Source organism: Photinus pyralis, unplaced genomic scaffold (genome assembly GCF_008802855.1).
Source record: "Photinus pyralis isolate 1611_PpyrPB1 unplaced genomic scaffold, Ppyr1.3 Ppyr1.4_LG5, whole genome shotgun sequence".
NCBI classification, from domain to species: Eukaryota; Metazoa; Arthropoda; class Insecta; order Coleoptera; family Lampyridae; genus Photinus; species Photinus pyralis.
In genome coordinates, this window is record NW_022170596.1 from 31682122 (window position 1) to 31698692 (window position 16571).

Genomic DNA, 16571 nt, shown 5'->3' on the forward strand with positions numbered 1-16571 from the left:
ACGGTCAAAGGTGAAAAAAGTATGAGAAATAAAAATAAGGGATGATTTTGTACCGTGTCTGAGGTATCTTGTCGGTCTATATTCAAGTGTTCTTTATGCAGATAATTCTCAATTGCAACTTTATCATTTTGATTGTGTGAAGTTATTCAAGATTGCTCAAATCTCTAATGCGATCTAGATAACGTTGTTAATCTTTTCAGAAGTACAATGCTGGATAGAAACAAAACCTCTTTATAGATAGGTAGTGGATATATAAATCTTTCGATGTTACTAAGTTTTCTAATTATAACGTTTACACACAAACTTCAATTTTTCTTTTATTTTTTATCTTTTGAGAAAATTTTAATTCCGAACGTAGCCAAGCCGAGTGCATTTATTTATATTTCAATCATATGGTATAATTTGAAGATCCTTTTACGACAATAAACGAATCTAATTCTGCTGATGGATCGTTTAGTTAATAGTGATAAACACCTACGCAGTGTGACCATCTTCAACATTCCGTTTCCTTTCGTCGTTACGCTACATTGTTACGGTTAAATTATAAAATTGTGTTATACATGCACCCTTTCGATACATTTTACCGTTACCTTGTCTTTGTTTCTATCTGATTTATAAATAAAAAAGTAGGTAACTACTGTTTTGGTTTCAGATGATGCGCTAGAATCACTGATCACGGAAATTGTACTCGCCAGTAACAGAGGCGTTTCAGCTACAAGAAACGCTTCAGGAACACCAAACTGGAGTTTCGGTCAATCATTATTTTTTTCTAGCACCGTTATTACTACAATAGGTAAATATGCGTTAAATAAGCGGTCCGAACTCCTAAAAATTGCTAAAACATTACCTTTGATGGCACGCAAACTTTCAAAATTTCTATCATGATCATGATCAATTTATTTTTAGTTTGTTTATAAATTAATTGTTTCAGGTTATGGACACGTAACACCGTTAAGTAGAAGTGGAAAAATATTTTGTGTATTATATGCAACTATTGGAATACCATTAACGTTGGTTCTTCTGTCTGCTTTAGTAGAACGATTACTTGTACCGACCGTATGGTTTCTACAATTTTTAAACTCAAGACTGGGACATCTTTACCAACCCCTTAATATTAGACTTTTTCATCTTTTTATAATAGGTAAGTATGGATGTGGAGCAATGTTACCGTTTGCGACCTTTACCTTACAACGTCGAGAACCGCCAAAATTAGTGATCATCACTCACCAGTCACCAGATTCTTTAACTGTAGCACTGTCTAAATGGGGAAGTACAGTTAGTTACAAAGATGGGTGGCACGTCTTTGAATAGGTTTTCGGGCATGACCTATCCGCTTTTGAAATTTTTTTTTTCATAATTCTTACCACGAGAGGGCGCACCCCTACTTGGGGGTGCGAAAAAAAATTCTGATTTCGACGAAATTTGGTATCTGGGGGTTTTTATAAATTAATTGTTTCAGGTTATGGACACGTAACACCGTTAAGTAGAAGTGGAAAAATATTTTGTGTATTATATGCAACTATTGGAATACCATTAACGTTGGTTCTTCTGTCTGCTTTAGTAGAACGATTACTTGTACCGACCGTATGGTTTCTACAATTTTTAAACTCAAGACTGGGACATCTTTACCAACCCCTTAATATTAGACTTTTTCATCTTTTTATAATAGGTAAGTATGGATGTGGAGCAATGTTACCGTTACGACAACTTACCTCCTCTACCTTTTTAATAATGCGACCTTTACCTTACAACGTCGAGAACCGCCAAAATTAGTGATCATCACTCACCAGTCACCAGATTCTTTAACTGTAGCACTGTCTAAATGGGGAAGTACAGTTAGTTACAAAGATGGGTGGCACGTCTTTGAATAGGTTTTCGGGCATGACCTATCCGCTTTTGAAATTTTTTTTTTCATAATTCTTACCACGAGAGGGCGCACCCCTACTTGGGGGTGCGAAAAAAAATTCTGATTTCGACGAAATTTGGTATCTGGGGGTTTTTGAACATGATGAGAATGACGAATCGGGAATTAGTTTTTAAAAATTCGAAAAAAAAAGTTCTACTGCAATTCTTGGCCGGACAACGAAAATGGAGAGAATTCCACGAATTTTGTTGTGTGCATACTTGATGAGTTAAGGAACAAAATTGTCGAACAGTTTTTTAAAATCACTTTTCAAACGAAAGTTATACTCATTTGAAGATTGGGCCTTCGGATTACAAAGTGTCCCCAGCCTACTAGTGAGGGATCTAATTTCACATGTAGTTAATTGAAAATGAAAAAATAACGATTTTAATCGATATTATGATTAAATCATAAAAAATTCGATATGTCGATCGTGGTATTCAACTCTGCAAATTCGATACTAAAAATTCCATGGCTGCGGGTGGTGGGAAAATGCTTTTTAAGTAGAGTTCAATTACAATCAATAAGCATTATTACAAGTATCGTAATATCGACGTTATTTTTTTGTTATTTGCAACATTTTCAATTAACTACATGTGATCTCTCACTAGTAGGCTGGGGACACTTTGTAACCCGAAGGCCCAATCTTCAAATGAGTATAACTTTCGTTTGAAAAGTGATTTTAAAAAACTGTTCGACAATTTTGTTCCTTAACTCATCAAGTATGCACACAACAAAATTCGTGGAATTCTCTCCATTTTCGTTGTCCGGCCAAGAATTGCAGTAGAACTTTTTTTTTCGAATTTTTAAAAACTAATTCCCGATTCGTCATTCTCATCATGTTCAAAAACTCCCAGATACCAAATTTCGTCGAAATCAGAATTTTTTTCGCACCCCCAAGTAGGGGTGCGTCCTCTCGTGGTAAGAATTATGAAAAAAAAATTTCAAAAGCGGATAGGGCATACCCGAAAACCTATTCAAAGACGTACCACCCATCTTTGTAACTCTTATGGTTGCTGAGAAAAAAATGAAAGAAGTCCAAATTTCACCACTCCTTTGGGGGTAGCTTCCTAGCGAAACAGGTTGGACCCGCGGTTTATTTGGAAAAAGTGCTTGTCCTGATCTCCTATATCACCCAATTTTTTTTACATGCGGTCAGGTAACACCCTATATTATAAACACATTATTCCCTTGTGTAAATCTACCGTTTGTTACGCAATATCGCAATGTCCTATTGTTCAACCCCGTTAGACCTCAACTCAAGTGCATCTGTTCTTTATTCAGTATCCAGCATTGTATTGGTAGCTACTATATTTTCCTAGGAATGCATAGCCCCTATACGATCCAACACCAGTGTTGATATCCACATTTTTCGCCATATATCCACCTCAAAAATGCAAACTGTTTTGATTACTTAATTTCCTCAGTGTACTGCCCCGGTTTATTTAGAAGTGAAGCAAACGCCCGAATTACTCACAAGTTTGTTTAATCAAATAATTAACTTATCACTACACTAAAGTTCACTACATGTACTATTCTCTACTAGAAAGTCCAACTGATAATATTAATATTTATATCCTCTACGTATACTTACTCTAGTTTAAACACAAGATTCATTGATTTATATAATCAGAACAGGATCAATACTTTGTTACGTCCTGGCCAAATATTATCCCTCTCCCCCTAATTAATACCATTGATTCATTGAATAAAAATATAGTTTTTATGCAATGCTAATACGAAAATAATCCAGAGCAAAATCGTTGGTTGTCACAACATGTAGCAACATCTATGTTTGTATTAATTGGGTTTATTAAACCACAAAATATGATTTTTTCTTTTCCTCGTTTTTCAGATATTCCAGAGTAAGCAGTTTGTTCGAATTCGCATGATTTTTAAGTTCATATTCCTATGATTATTATTAATACTCTTCTGTGTCTTTGAATTATTCCGATTCTGGATCTTCTGATCATTCCTCATATTCATATGATTCGTTATATTTTCATTTTTAAATTTTGTGGTATTTTAATGATTTTTCGCATTCTATCGTTTCTTCGAATTCATGCAATTTTTCCTATTCTTCTGTTACTCTGGATTGTTCCATTTCTTCGAATTCTTCCAATTTCTTTACATTCTGCGGACTACTTTCAATCCTGTATGCTACCGGATTGTTTAGATTGTTCAGATTATTTTGATTTCTTGGACCCTTTCGGTCATATTTTTCCATTTCTTAAAACAAATAAAGATCTGGCTATCACATTAACTAATTTGAATAGGTACTGTTTGTTTGGTTTCCGTATTTTTATTTTCTTTCGTGTGTGATGTATTCAACTGAAGAAAAAGTTGATATGTCAATTGGTAGGTATAGTGCCGGTAAGAGTTCGAGGAGCGCAAAGATTTATGTTCTGTTAAGCCAAAGCAACAATATTCAAATCAATTAATATGACAGCCAGATGTTTATTTATTTTAAAAAATCATTTTGGATGCATAAAATTAGCCGCCCTTCAGAAGAGATTTTGTCTCGTAAAAGTGGACATAGGGCAAACAATGCACATAAATTCCTATAACCACTTCTTAATAAATATCACTGTATACAATACGTAGGTAACTGAATTTTCTTCACGCGGAGGGCGGGACAATGTATCAGCGATAACACCTTCCGGGGGGTACACTATACTGAAGGTCAATCGTTCCGCGGAATTGTTTTGCATTGACATTACATTCATTCCCATCGATTGATTGTCATTGTCTCTCCTTATAGGACATAGGGTTCCCCAAGTCCAAGGGACGTTAAAACTCTGTATAACTGGGCGCCGGCGATGCTGGGTTTTGAATCCGTGTCAAGACTGTCGAAATGGGATTCGTAACAGATAGCTCTTGTTCCGCAGCAGTAGAAAGCAAGGGAGAAAAGTTCACCATATGAAAAGTCATCATTGACGATGCAGAAGGCGCTTGGGCGCTAGTGCCGTATGGGGGGCAGCTGCTCCAAATGGAGCCGGGATTGCCACATCTAAAACAGTTTGTGAGCATTAGTCGAGGGCTTGTAGTAGGTACCACTTGGCGCATTAGTTTCCGCGGAAGATTCAGACAGGTGGGTGCGATTCGTCAACTTCCGGCAGTCGGCTTTTTTATGGTCAATGACGATAATATTCGCATTTTGGTCGCATCTTGGCTGGCTTGTCGGTAGGGGTCGCTGTCCGAGTAGCGGTGGCGGAAGATTCAGGTTTCAGAAGAACGAGCCTTGTTAAATAAGCATCGCGAAATCTTCGACTTGTTCGCGTGGTGAACGTTCCCTAATGCGTAGATTAAGAAGTCTGTGGATCATATTCAGCTTATGTATCTTCTGCAATTCGAAACCTTTTGGTATAGGCGAATAAAAGATTTGTATCCAAAACTTCATTTTCTTTCCAAATATGTAGTAATATAATATGCTAGGTAATGGCTAGGTATTCCATTAAAAAAATAGTAGTTTGTTAAATATCTGGATAAGCTGATTCTAAATTGTTATCGCATTTGATAATTGTATTCCTTAGAAAAGACGTTTTATATTATCTAGCTTTGCCATCCCCGTAGCTCCAATAATAAGAAAGGTAGCAGTACGACTATAAACGATAAAGAGATGTTTTAACCATTGAGTGAATTAACTTTCATTTTATAGCAGAAGTCAGAGAAATCATTATAAAACTTCTGTAGGTATTTAATTTACATGTCCAAAATAGCAAGTTTAGGTTCTCTCGCCGTTTGCATCTAAACAATATTGTATTATGTTCTGAACTTTATTTTATATCGTGCTCCATTTCCCTTTTAAATATAATATATAGAAGTAGGAAGGTCTAGTATGTCTGAGCACCACTATTATATTCCGAAACGTTTACCTTGACTCGACAATTAACTTAAAGTGATAAACATCTACCCAGTGTGACCTTATTCATTATCCTTTCGCAAATATCCTTTTCTATTTCTTATGCTGTTAGTTGTACAATACTACAATACCTACATAATAAAACATCACAAACACTTATTTGGTTACCTTATAAATTCAAAAATCACAAGATTTTGGCTATATCGAGGTATTAGTAACTAGATGTTGCGTAATTATATTCTTACATTTTGTATATTGTACTTAAAATTATAAATATAATCATTTTTCTTTGTTTGCAGTGTGCTTTTTCCTGATATTCTTCTTACTAGTCCCTGCAGCTATTTTTGCCACCTGCGAACCGGAGTGGGACTACTTAGATTCATTCTATTATTGTTTCATCTCTCTAACAACAATCGGACTGGGAGATTACATACCCGGAGATTCTCTCGATCAACCAAATCGTCCAATATACAAAATAGCGACTGCTGGTATGTACTCCTCAACTGTACTATGATAAATTATCTAATAATTGTATGCTTCTGCAGCCTACCTATTTATCGGAATAACGTTTATGATGTTAACGTTAGCCGTCTTTTATGACATTCCACAGTTAAATTTGGGGATGTTATTTTCAACTTCAAACGATGTCAATTCAGAAAAAGTGCGTTTAGCCGGATCGTCCACGGGGTCACAGTACGGAGCTGGAGGTCTGTATAATTCCACAATAGAGGAAAATACACACAGGCACGTTGTTCGGGTACGTTCACGTCGCGATGACAGTCCAAGTCCTGAAGAATCCGCTCCTAAAGAGCTTAGGCTTCCTTAAGTGTGCACACATCTGTTGCACATAATTGCGATAACCTAATGTTTCATTACACGTTTATCGTTTTGATCTCAGATTTGTGTAATTTTATATTTCGTTGATTACATGCACAAATAAGTCCAAATTCGAAAATAGGATGTATTATTATTTACGATAGTAAAGTTTCTTGTTACTACCCAAGTATTGTTGGTAGGTAGGTAGTATCAAATGGCTATCCATTTTCTGTGTCATAACCACATGACATCACTTTTACTTATTTATTGTACTTAAAATTATAAAATAAAGTGTGCTCAAACATCAGTAGACCTAAGTTGTCGTCTTATCTATAAAAGTATTAACAATGCTTGGCAAGAAGAATTACTAATTCAGGGAATATTTTTAGAAAAGTCACAGTATTTACGAGTTCGTTTTTGGTTTAAAACAATACGCATGTTTCTCGAAAGTAATAATTTGTTTAAAACAATCGTCTTGTGCTCTTTGTGAAAAATAAAAGGAAAATATTTTCAATTTTTTTAGCTTTTTTGTAACATTACCAGAGAAACGTTGTGCTTAATGTGAGTTTATGGTGCTTTGAATCCTCACCAAATACCTAGGTAATATATTTAAGCAAAAAATAACGTATATTTTCCAAAAGTATATTATATATTTTTTTCAACCTTTACTATCAATATATCTTCTTCGTATATAGCTATACCTAGCAGATGTAATAGATGTACAAATGTCAAATTGTGTGGACCAATAAAATGTATCTCTAATGTGCACATTTAATTTTGTGTTTCGATCGTCATATCGATATTCCAATCAAAATACGTTTGGAATGCGTAACAAAGAGGGCATCTTGTATTTTATCTCAAAACCCCTGGTGCCTGAAGCTGAAAGGTGACCCTGTTAGCACAGAAATTCATAGTAGTCTGTTGTAACGGGAACCCGCTGCGCTTTAAAATAGCAAAACATCCGAGATGACGTAAGGAACATTTGCCAAACTATGGACGGCGTTGCTCTATGTTTGGTCACTAATATACACAACAGTTATTATTAATATTCAGAATCTCCGTTTGAAGATCACTTAACTAAATCAGTAACAGAATGGCGAACATTGGCATTTCGCATAAGAGAGGATCACCTTTGAAGAAATTTTACAATCCCTGAGTTTGAAGAAAAACGGCGGTTGAAAATAATTTATTTAAATAGTCTTCCTTTTGACATGACAAAAATGTGTTTAATTTAATGTTGCTGATTATGGTTCTCAGCATTCTATTGCTCGGTTTTAATTATGTTTACCTATAGTAAACATTTAAATATTTGTTGTCAAACTGTTAAGTACTACTGCAGTAAATTGTATTAAATGACATAAAGCTGATTTCTATTATTTATTTAGCTGTAACTCACAAATGATTATTTTTTTAGTTTAAAATTTGTTAAAAAGTTCTTCCATTCTGTTCCAAGCAAACTTTAATTCTTTGCAACAATTAATAAACTGGGACCAGGTCACTAGCTTTCTACAAAATAGTGATAATCATTATCTGCAAAATTAAAATAAACACACATGTTTGTATAAACAAAAGAGTGCCATATCAAAAACTAGACCACTATTATTATTCATTAGTGCACCAAATAATTTTTGAGCAGCACGTGAGACAGATGCTAAACCACTATCTATTTATTTATTATACAAAACAAATTGTGAAGGTGGCGCAAATAAATCATACCTATATAATGTATAGGATTAGGTATAGGAACGTGCCCTTACAGAAGCAGAATTTTTCTTCAAACTCCTAATAAAAAAATAGCTAGAAAATTAGACATTCTATTTAAGAAATTTACCTAAATTTTCGATGTATTTGTAAATGAACGAACGCGCTCAATCTAATTTCTATCATTTCAACTTCATGTAAGATAATATCTGTGGGTAAAAGCATTGTATTTATACCTTCAAATACAGTGGGAAAAGTTACCAAACAGTCTTGTTAAAGGATTATTGATGGCAATGAAAAAATATAAATATTTCTTTTTTTTAAGAAACTAGTAATTGTAGGTATCTAATGTATTATTTTAAAGTTTTTAGAATATAAGAACAGAGTTAGTGTCGACTTCCGGTGGAAGCGGACGTGTCGCGATCAAATATTTTCGTTCAATCGGAAAAATAGTGTTACTTTTATGTGTTGAATAAGATTCTCTTTGTCTTTACCGGTTCCCGAAAAAGATCTAACTAACACTCGTCATGAAAGGCCCTGTGTAAGCATGGTTTTCTGGAAGCGTAAAAAAATGAATTTTTTTGTTAAGATACTGAAGAAACGGTTTACGCACCATAGGTGGTAATTTCTTTAGATGGAAATATTTGTAGATTTGTAAACAAATTTTTTGTAGATTGCAAAATTCTGCGTCTATCCAGGTGCCTATTTGTAATTTTTTGTTGTGGGGAATCGAAGAAATTAAGGAAATTATAAATTAGCAATTTAGTAAAAATAACACTGATGGCTGTGAAATTATATATAATCGAGAAATTCCCTTATACCTTTCGGTGTTGGGATTACAGGTTGTTTACATATTGTCTACTTACTATTAGGTTAACAATAGGAAACAAAAATAACATAATTATGCTCTAATTCCCAAAACTCTTCCATTCACTTCTGTCTTTGGCCACTTCCTTCGCATTTTTGACTGTTTGTCCGTGAAATTATTGAAACAAAAAATTTTAAGCAAATAAATAATAAATTCTAATTTATTTATTTTTTGCGGTTTCCCTAATTGAAAAATAATAAATCAGGACATGAGCAGACGCAGAATTTTTCAAGCTACAAGAAACCTATTGACGACTTTGCTCTAAGTTATTTAAGGAAGAAAAAATTTTGTTATAAAGAAATTAGCATTGAAATACCTATATTGGTGAGTAAACCATTTTCTACACCCTATAATAATGAATTGAAGAAAATACGCCACGGACTCCCTTTACACGCCTTGTTTATCAAAAAATTTTTAATACTTTCGTAAGAAAAATGTATACTGTGCGTTGGAAAGTGAATAAAGTACTGATGAAACGGAAGACTCTAGCTAGACTCTAGTTCCAACCAAATCAAACCACTCGTTTTGAAATAGTTATACTTCTGCAACCAGTTAGAATAAGCACTATTTTTCGTAACGAGCGGATCTCTGCGGAAACAAGCAAAAACAGTTCCGCAAAAGAAAGCGAATTAGACCCGAGTTTCCATCGTCTGCATTTACAGTCGCAACACCCACGAATGGGTGTTGAAACATGTTTTAATTTTGCGTACACTTTTTTTAAATAGCTTTACTAGGTAGGTATTACAGCGTTGTTCCAGCTTTTAGGTATGGTCTGTTGTTAGAAGTGTCTTAATAGTTTTGAAATGATTAAATCTGGCGCTTCCTTTATCATTTCCGCTAAAATACAGTCATCTCCCGATGCTTTATTTTTTAACGTAGTGATTGCAAAAATTACTCTTCTTTCTAACTAACGTTTGCTATGTCAGTGAGTGTCTGCATTAGTTACCTAAGTGCATTTTTGGTAATGCAGATCAGTATTTCATTAGCAAAGTTAAAAATTATCTCACGAGTAATCTAACTCAAAATAGACTAGAGCCTGCACATCTACACTACATCAGAAAGCTTTTAGTGAAAATTTGAAGTCTCTAGCTATTGTAATTGCTGAGATCTCAGTCGGACAGCCAGCCAGCCATAACGAATATAATAGCGTATTTTTTTCCAAAAATGCGCTAACAATTTTACAAGTACACTACTCTACAAATATGTTCCTAATAAGCTTGGGTATTTTGAAACGACCAGCTATATTGCACCGGAGCATTGACCGCGACAACACCCTCTTCACATTAAGGAAATTCCCAGATTAAAAAAAAAACACTGCGGAGTGTTAGCCCGCGCGCGTCCTCGAAGGTTAAATAAAGGAGAATTGGAAAGACTGGAAGCATTCGAGACGTGGACCTGCAGGAGGTTGTTAAAAGTAAAATGGAGTGATACGGTTAGGAATGAAGAATTATTAAGAAGGGCAGGACAAGAAATACGATAACTGTTATCTAAGAAATACTAGAAAAAGGAACTGGATGGGCCACGTATTGAGGGGAATAATGGAATGTTGAAAAACGTATTAGAGGGATCGGTGGAGAAAGAATGTCGAGGGAAGCGAGAAAAAAATACAAAGGAAATGCGGCCACGGTCATCCCGGCGATCACCATCCCGGCACCGATTTCCCGGCGATAAGCCATCCCGGCGACCATTTACTTCCCGGCTTCGGTTATCCCGGCAATTTGAACTCTGAAATCGGAGGAATGGAAAACATTTAAGACGCGGTAAACATATGAAGCAAATTTAGGTTTATCATATTGAAACAATTCACTGCACTTAAGTTTTCTGATTTGCTATTTTATAGTGTGATTTTCCTTTTTAAATATAATACAATCTGAATAAGGACTATCGTTAAGAATTCTTAGTATAAGTACCTAAACTTAACGGTTTTTCTAAAACCCAGGGACGGGTGTAGGGAATGCAGTACCAGGATCGTGGGATCCCGAAATACCGGGATCCGCAGCATCTTTGCGGGATTAATCCCGCACATAAATGGAGCGGTATCCCGCGGGACTTGCGGGACTGAGGAATTTGTTGACCAAGGGGACGACTGTTTACTTTGTTAATGAAACGCATAACGGAGAAGTTATTTTTTAAATAATTGTTAAATTTTTTTCGTTAAATAGTATTATATTAAGATACAAGTGTATAATCAAGTCTTTAAAGCACGCGCAACGAGTTTAAGGGCACGACGCAAAGCGGAGTGCCTTTAACATTGCAAGTGCTTTAAAGACCAATTATACACGTGTATCTTATAGTATTTTTTATTATACCTGCAGTATAATTTAAAAATAGGAAATTCAATGAAATCATATTGACGTTATACTTTATATACGTTATAATTAAGTGGGCTGGGTGTTCGTAATTTCACGATTGCCATGGAAATGTCACTTGACGTTTGCTTATAAAAATTGTCGTCTTTGTGAATAAAACGATTTCCGTTGAAAAAGATAATACACCGTCCATTAAATCGCTTGTTGCAAAATCTAAACAGACGTTGGTAGGTGTAAAATCTCAATCCAGTAAAGCCTATTATGAAGCATATATGAAAAGTTGTTTCCATGGATGAATAGGAAGCTACTTACGAATAAAGTCTTAAATGCATCGATAATGCTGGCATATATGAAGGAAATATCAAAGGTATTTAAATCTTCTATCTTTTGGTGCATTCATTCAAAACTTCACTTATTGCTGGGACTAAAAAGTGAAACAGATTTGGAAGCATACCCTAAATTACGCGCGTTTGTAAAAGCTTCAACCAAAAGATAGGTACATACAAGCCAAAGAAATGTTCTGCATTTACAGAAAGCGATTTAGGAAGATTTTTTATTTCACTCAGATGACAGTTTCAAAAGTCATACTTGAAGTATCGTTACTTAGCAACTTTAAAGCACGTGTGTTTTAAAGGCCTTTTTTCGCACGCATTTGAGTGTTTAAAACGGAGATTGTGATTCAGGTATAATAAAAAATGTTTTATGATTTTTGAGGCACTTTAGAAGTTCACCTTTTTGTGCTTTACAGGTGAGGTTTTTTTGAGTTCTAAGTTAGGCTGAAGGTACTTTTTTGTTAAATATTGTGATAATTAGCGATTTATTTTAATACAGAAGTTAACCGCACAGAATTGCTTATTTGCCAATTTATTTAAAGTTTTGAGGGAACTCGCAAATACCGGGATCCCGCGGGATTAACATCTACCAATCCCGCAAATACCGGGATTGAGATTTTGCTGCGGGATTGCATTCCCTCGACGGGTGGTTTTCGCTACCTACCCGCATATACGGCGAGTCGGTTTTCAACACCTTTTGTATTCAGATGTAGTGTTAATTTTTTTGTTCAATTAAATGTTATAAATTCAGTTCATTTCCTTCATTTTTTATCTGGTTGAGACGCCGCAAAGTTCTACACGAATATTCTGCTTCATAAACGCGCTTTGGTTGAGACGCCGCAAAGATCTAAATTTTCGCGAATCAAGATAGTAGCAGACACTGCGACGCAGACATTGGGATGCGGGCATTAGAACGTAGGTACGTAGTTTAATCCTTTATAATAATAAATAAAGCAAGGAGCCATCAAAGTCGCGTTTTTCTCGAAAATCTCGCGCCAAATTTTCGCGAGCGGCCGGGGGCGCCCGGCCGCCCTTCCGTCGAGGAGCGACGCGTCCGGGTCACGTCCACGGTCCCGCTCCTGACTATAGGTACAGCCTGTTGAAATTGATACCATTGGCAGTGTACAGTTACAAAAGTTCAATAATAATTGACACAGTTACTTGCACGTCCTATGCGATTAAATAAGTGTAACATTGGTCCTACTGCAACTGCGAAGGTAACTGCATGACACAGCATCCCAATGTCTGCGACCTAATGTCTGCGACCTAATGTCTACCTAATGTCTTAATATAATGTCCGCGACCTAATGCGTCCAATGTCCGCGTCCGTCTGCGGCCCATATCCGTATGAAGAATCTGCCATTGCTTATCCGGAAGAATAGAGAACACAACATTGTTCCTAGGTATACAACTACTCTCAAAAAAAGCTGTAACACATTTTATCATTGTTTTTCACTCATATGGTAAAAAAAAGTTCGGTGTTCACTTTCGATACTCTTTGAAATGTAGGTTAATTTTGGATAATTCATTTTTTTTACTTGAGATTCTCAATTGCACAAAAGCAACACATTTACTACTACCGCGTCATTCCAATCACACCCTCAAAAAGTTGCCTTTGTTCGGCGCCAATTTCTTTTCGGTTTCGTCAAACAATGACTTCGCGGCCTAAGTATACAAATATCTATTATGGCCTACCAGGAAGAATGTAGTTACCATGTACTATCTTTATTAGTTAACTAGATAGCTTCTAAAATTGCAATGTAATAATATCACCGAGTTATTTAAGTACTTATTGGAATCAACAAAAATAGGCAACAGGTACTAAAGAACATTTTTAGTATGTAGTTCACAAATGAAACACTTTGGAAATAATATTTATTTTGGTAGTACAAATCTCTTAACAATTAATAGCAAACTTTAATTCTTAACACAAATCACTATTGTTGATCTATGCTCTCTCATAACAATGGAAAATTATGCAGAAAGACTACTAAGAGCTCTGGAGACTGGATATAATTAAGCTCGTAATTAAGTGTAAGGAAACCACTCTACGAGGTTTCCCACTTACCCAGTCTAGCTCTGTAGTCTGTACTGGACTGCATTTCTTTGTATTGTATCCCATTTAATACCTGCTATATTTAAATTACATGAATGATATTTCTGTAAATAAATACTTTTCTAATTAATGATACATAAATGTTAAACATTGAATAACTACGCATTATCGCTCTTCCAACTGCTTATCTCTAGCAACGACAGACTCATCAAACTTCACCATATAGGTTGTTCCCTTATGCCAATGTGCTGTAACCTTTGCAGGCTAAAAAGATATATAAATCAGACTTGTACCTCAGAAAAAGAAGTCATACAAATCCAGTTCCGGTAAGAATCGCTTCAACAATTCCAGCAATAAAAATAGCACAATTAAGACTACCTTTATCTCTAGGTACAGAAATAAACTTATTTACAAGAGGGTCTTTTTCCATTAAATAATAAGTATTTTCATCATCATTAGAATGTTCAAGTTTATCAGCTTCACGTCCAAACAGTGACTGAAAGTGAAGTGCTTACTTTGAGATGTAAACTAAATACTCACCTTCCATAACGTAGATTTCACAAACAAAAGAATATTTAACAATTTAATTTCCCTTTTTCCATTACGTTCTCGTACAAAATATAAATCAATAAGTTTAACACCAACAGTTCTGCCTAAATCGTGAAGTCTAAACAAGAGAGGAACAATATTTCTTGTTAGTTATGTTATTATCTCACCTGGTTTGAAGTTCTGGTACTGTATGCGACTTGTTTTGACAATACTGCACAATTTCGGAGAATAATAAGGCAAAACAACTCAGTGATATTTCCCCTTTTCCTCTACTTAGCGGCTTATCTAATATGCTCACCCGATTTCGATTTGTTAAACTCATTCTTTTGGAAATTTAGTTTACATTACCTATATTTAAAAAAAAGAAATTTACACTTTTAATTTTTTGATAATTGAATTAAGGTTATGTTGTTAAGTAGTAAGTAGGACGAAGTTAGTCACAAGTGAGTTCGAAAATACCCACAGTTGCCATGTTGTTAACAAGAAATGGAACTTGGGAATTTTAAATGTAGGTGTTCTCGCGCAGGATCGAAGCTTACTACCGCTACAAGTAATCTTCCAACTAAAAGCATGTCGTCAAAAGAGTTCTCCATCAAGACCTATAAGTCGCTCGTTTCTCATATCGTTATACAGCTGGGTTTGTTCCAAAAGTAAAGCTTTCCTTTCAGCTCCCTTTTTAACAACAAAGGCGTTGTGACTCGGCGCGTTATCATGTCTCCATGACATGACGACCGGATCTCTGGTCGGGCTCGGGTAACTCTTGTGATTGAGTCTTTTGAGAACTTCTTTGTAGAAGTCTGTGATGATCTTACAGCGTTTTCGATTGGCAAAACTCGTGCTGCACGAGTGCAATTTTTACGTTCCATTGGTAATTTTAGGGCAATTTTCTGTGTGATGCAACAATTACGCACTCAGTGCAAATTTCGACGCACGAGGTCCGAGATCTCGTGGAGCTAATTTTCAAAACAAAAATGTGCGACAATTTGAATTTGTTTCTTCCATTGGAGAGTTTTTTGTCGTCATCTAGCGCTAGCGAAGATTATGAACTAGCCATAACTTCTATTTTACAAAAAGTTGCACTTACTCATTAAACTGAACGCCAAAAATTGGTCTTTTACAGGAATTTCAAATTTATATTCCTCATCGTTTATCATAAATATACTGAAATCGTTTCAGTCATTTTTTAGAATAGAGATTTGTCGATTACCGAAATCTAAATGAGGTTATGGACAAACGACAACAAACATTTATGTTCCATTGAGAGCAATTTTCACATGAATTTTTTCAATTTCTCGTGCAACACTCGTGCACTACGAGTTTTGCCAATCGAAAACGCTATTAGCCTCCTACTATCTTGGTGGGCTAACGCCAACTTCAAGTCACACCGGAATATTTGACCATGTTCTGTAGTATTGGGAATGCCAAACTAACATGGCTGCCTATTTGAATATTCTCGCTTAAGTTTCCCGCGAGAATCCGTCACTCGGGGGCCACTCCGTCCGAGTGCACTAAGATCGTGATCGTCATGTAGGTACGTTGTGTAATAACTGGGTTCTCAGCAGGCACTGAGGGCGTATTATGGGTAAGGAACAACAAAAGCAATAGCTGATTAAGTTTATATTGAAGCTAATACCAAAACGGTGCCCCTACAGAGGGTCTTAAGTGGTTCTATCCTACTCCGGCATTTGAATTAGGAAAACCTAATTCGGAGTAGTCCTAATGAACAACATCTAATGTACAGCACTTTTGAGCTCTCTGGAAACCGGGGTAACTACTACAAACACGCTATGAGTAACCAAAATGGGATCGAACCATTCTCCAGGTATTACAACACATAAATCGGACAAAACTAAGAGATGTCAAATATACCTCGCCGGGCGGGAGGAGTACCCAGGTCCAGTGGAGACCCTGTAGGCCTGGGCTAAAGTTGTTGGGTTCGGAACGAGTGAAAATGTTAGTGTTAGGTTCACAAAGGCCGTATAAACTTGAATAGCTCGATCCCCTCTAAACAAGCACACTTCCCCCTTGATTACTCACAGTCCCAAATAAGCAAATCTAATGAAATGCAATGACATAATCGAGAGTGACCCAAAAGCACAATACACAAATTAAATATGTACACATGCAAGTATGTACAGCACAGATACAGCCCTACCGACAATGAAACATGATTGC

At 35.8% G+C, this 16571-nt stretch overlaps 2 protein-coding genes across 3 annotated transcripts in view; one reads left to right on the forward strand and one right to left on the reverse strand.

Annotated features, from left to right (window-relative positions):
* The window catches only part of LOC116171269 (potassium channel subfamily K member 1-like), a 58232-nt gene extending 50889 nt beyond the window's left edge, over positions 1-7343 (forward strand). For both annotated transcript variants that reach the window (XM_031488007.1, XM_031488006.1), the window contains exons 2-5: positions 653-793; positions 932-1141; positions 6065-6253; positions 6311-7343. In XM_031488007.1, coding sequence (XP_031343867.1) covers positions 653-793; positions 932-1141; positions 6065-6253; positions 6311-6591 — 821 coding nt within the window. In that variant the 3' untranslated portion in view covers positions 6592-7343. The remainder of the gene's footprint in view (positions 1-652; positions 794-931; positions 1142-6064; positions 6254-6310) is intronic.
* A 6504-nt stretch (positions 7344-13847) lies between these two features.
* Positions 13848-14835, reverse strand: LOC116171132 (trafficking protein particle complex subunit 5). The gene is made up of 4 exons (XM_031487821.1): positions 14564-14835; positions 14388-14514; positions 14161-14343; positions 13848-14111 (listed from the first exon to the last, which is right to left on the reverse strand). Exons 1-4 carry the CDS (start codon positions 14716-14718, stop codon positions 14013-14015), a joined length of 564 nt encoding a protein of 187 aa, XP_031343681.1. The 5' UTR covers positions 14719-14835; the 3' UTR covers positions 13848-14012.
* Between the last annotated feature and the right edge of the window lie 1736 nt (positions 14836-16571).

Excerpts from the sequence above, each read along its gene's own strand:
- LOC116171132 (XM_031487821.1), bottom strand. The coding sequence starts at position 14,718 with ATGAGTTTAACAAATCGAAATCGGGTGAGCATATTAGATAAGCCGCTA. Across the intron at positions 14,515-14,563 it reads GTACCAGAACTTCAAACCAG|ACTTCACGATTTAGGCAGAA; the intron begins GTGAGATAATAA and ends TCTCTTGTTTAG. Across the intron at positions 14,112-14,160 it reads TTCTTACCGGAACTGGATTT|CCTGCAAAGGTTACAGCACA; the intron begins GTATGACTTCTT and ends ATATCTTTTTAG.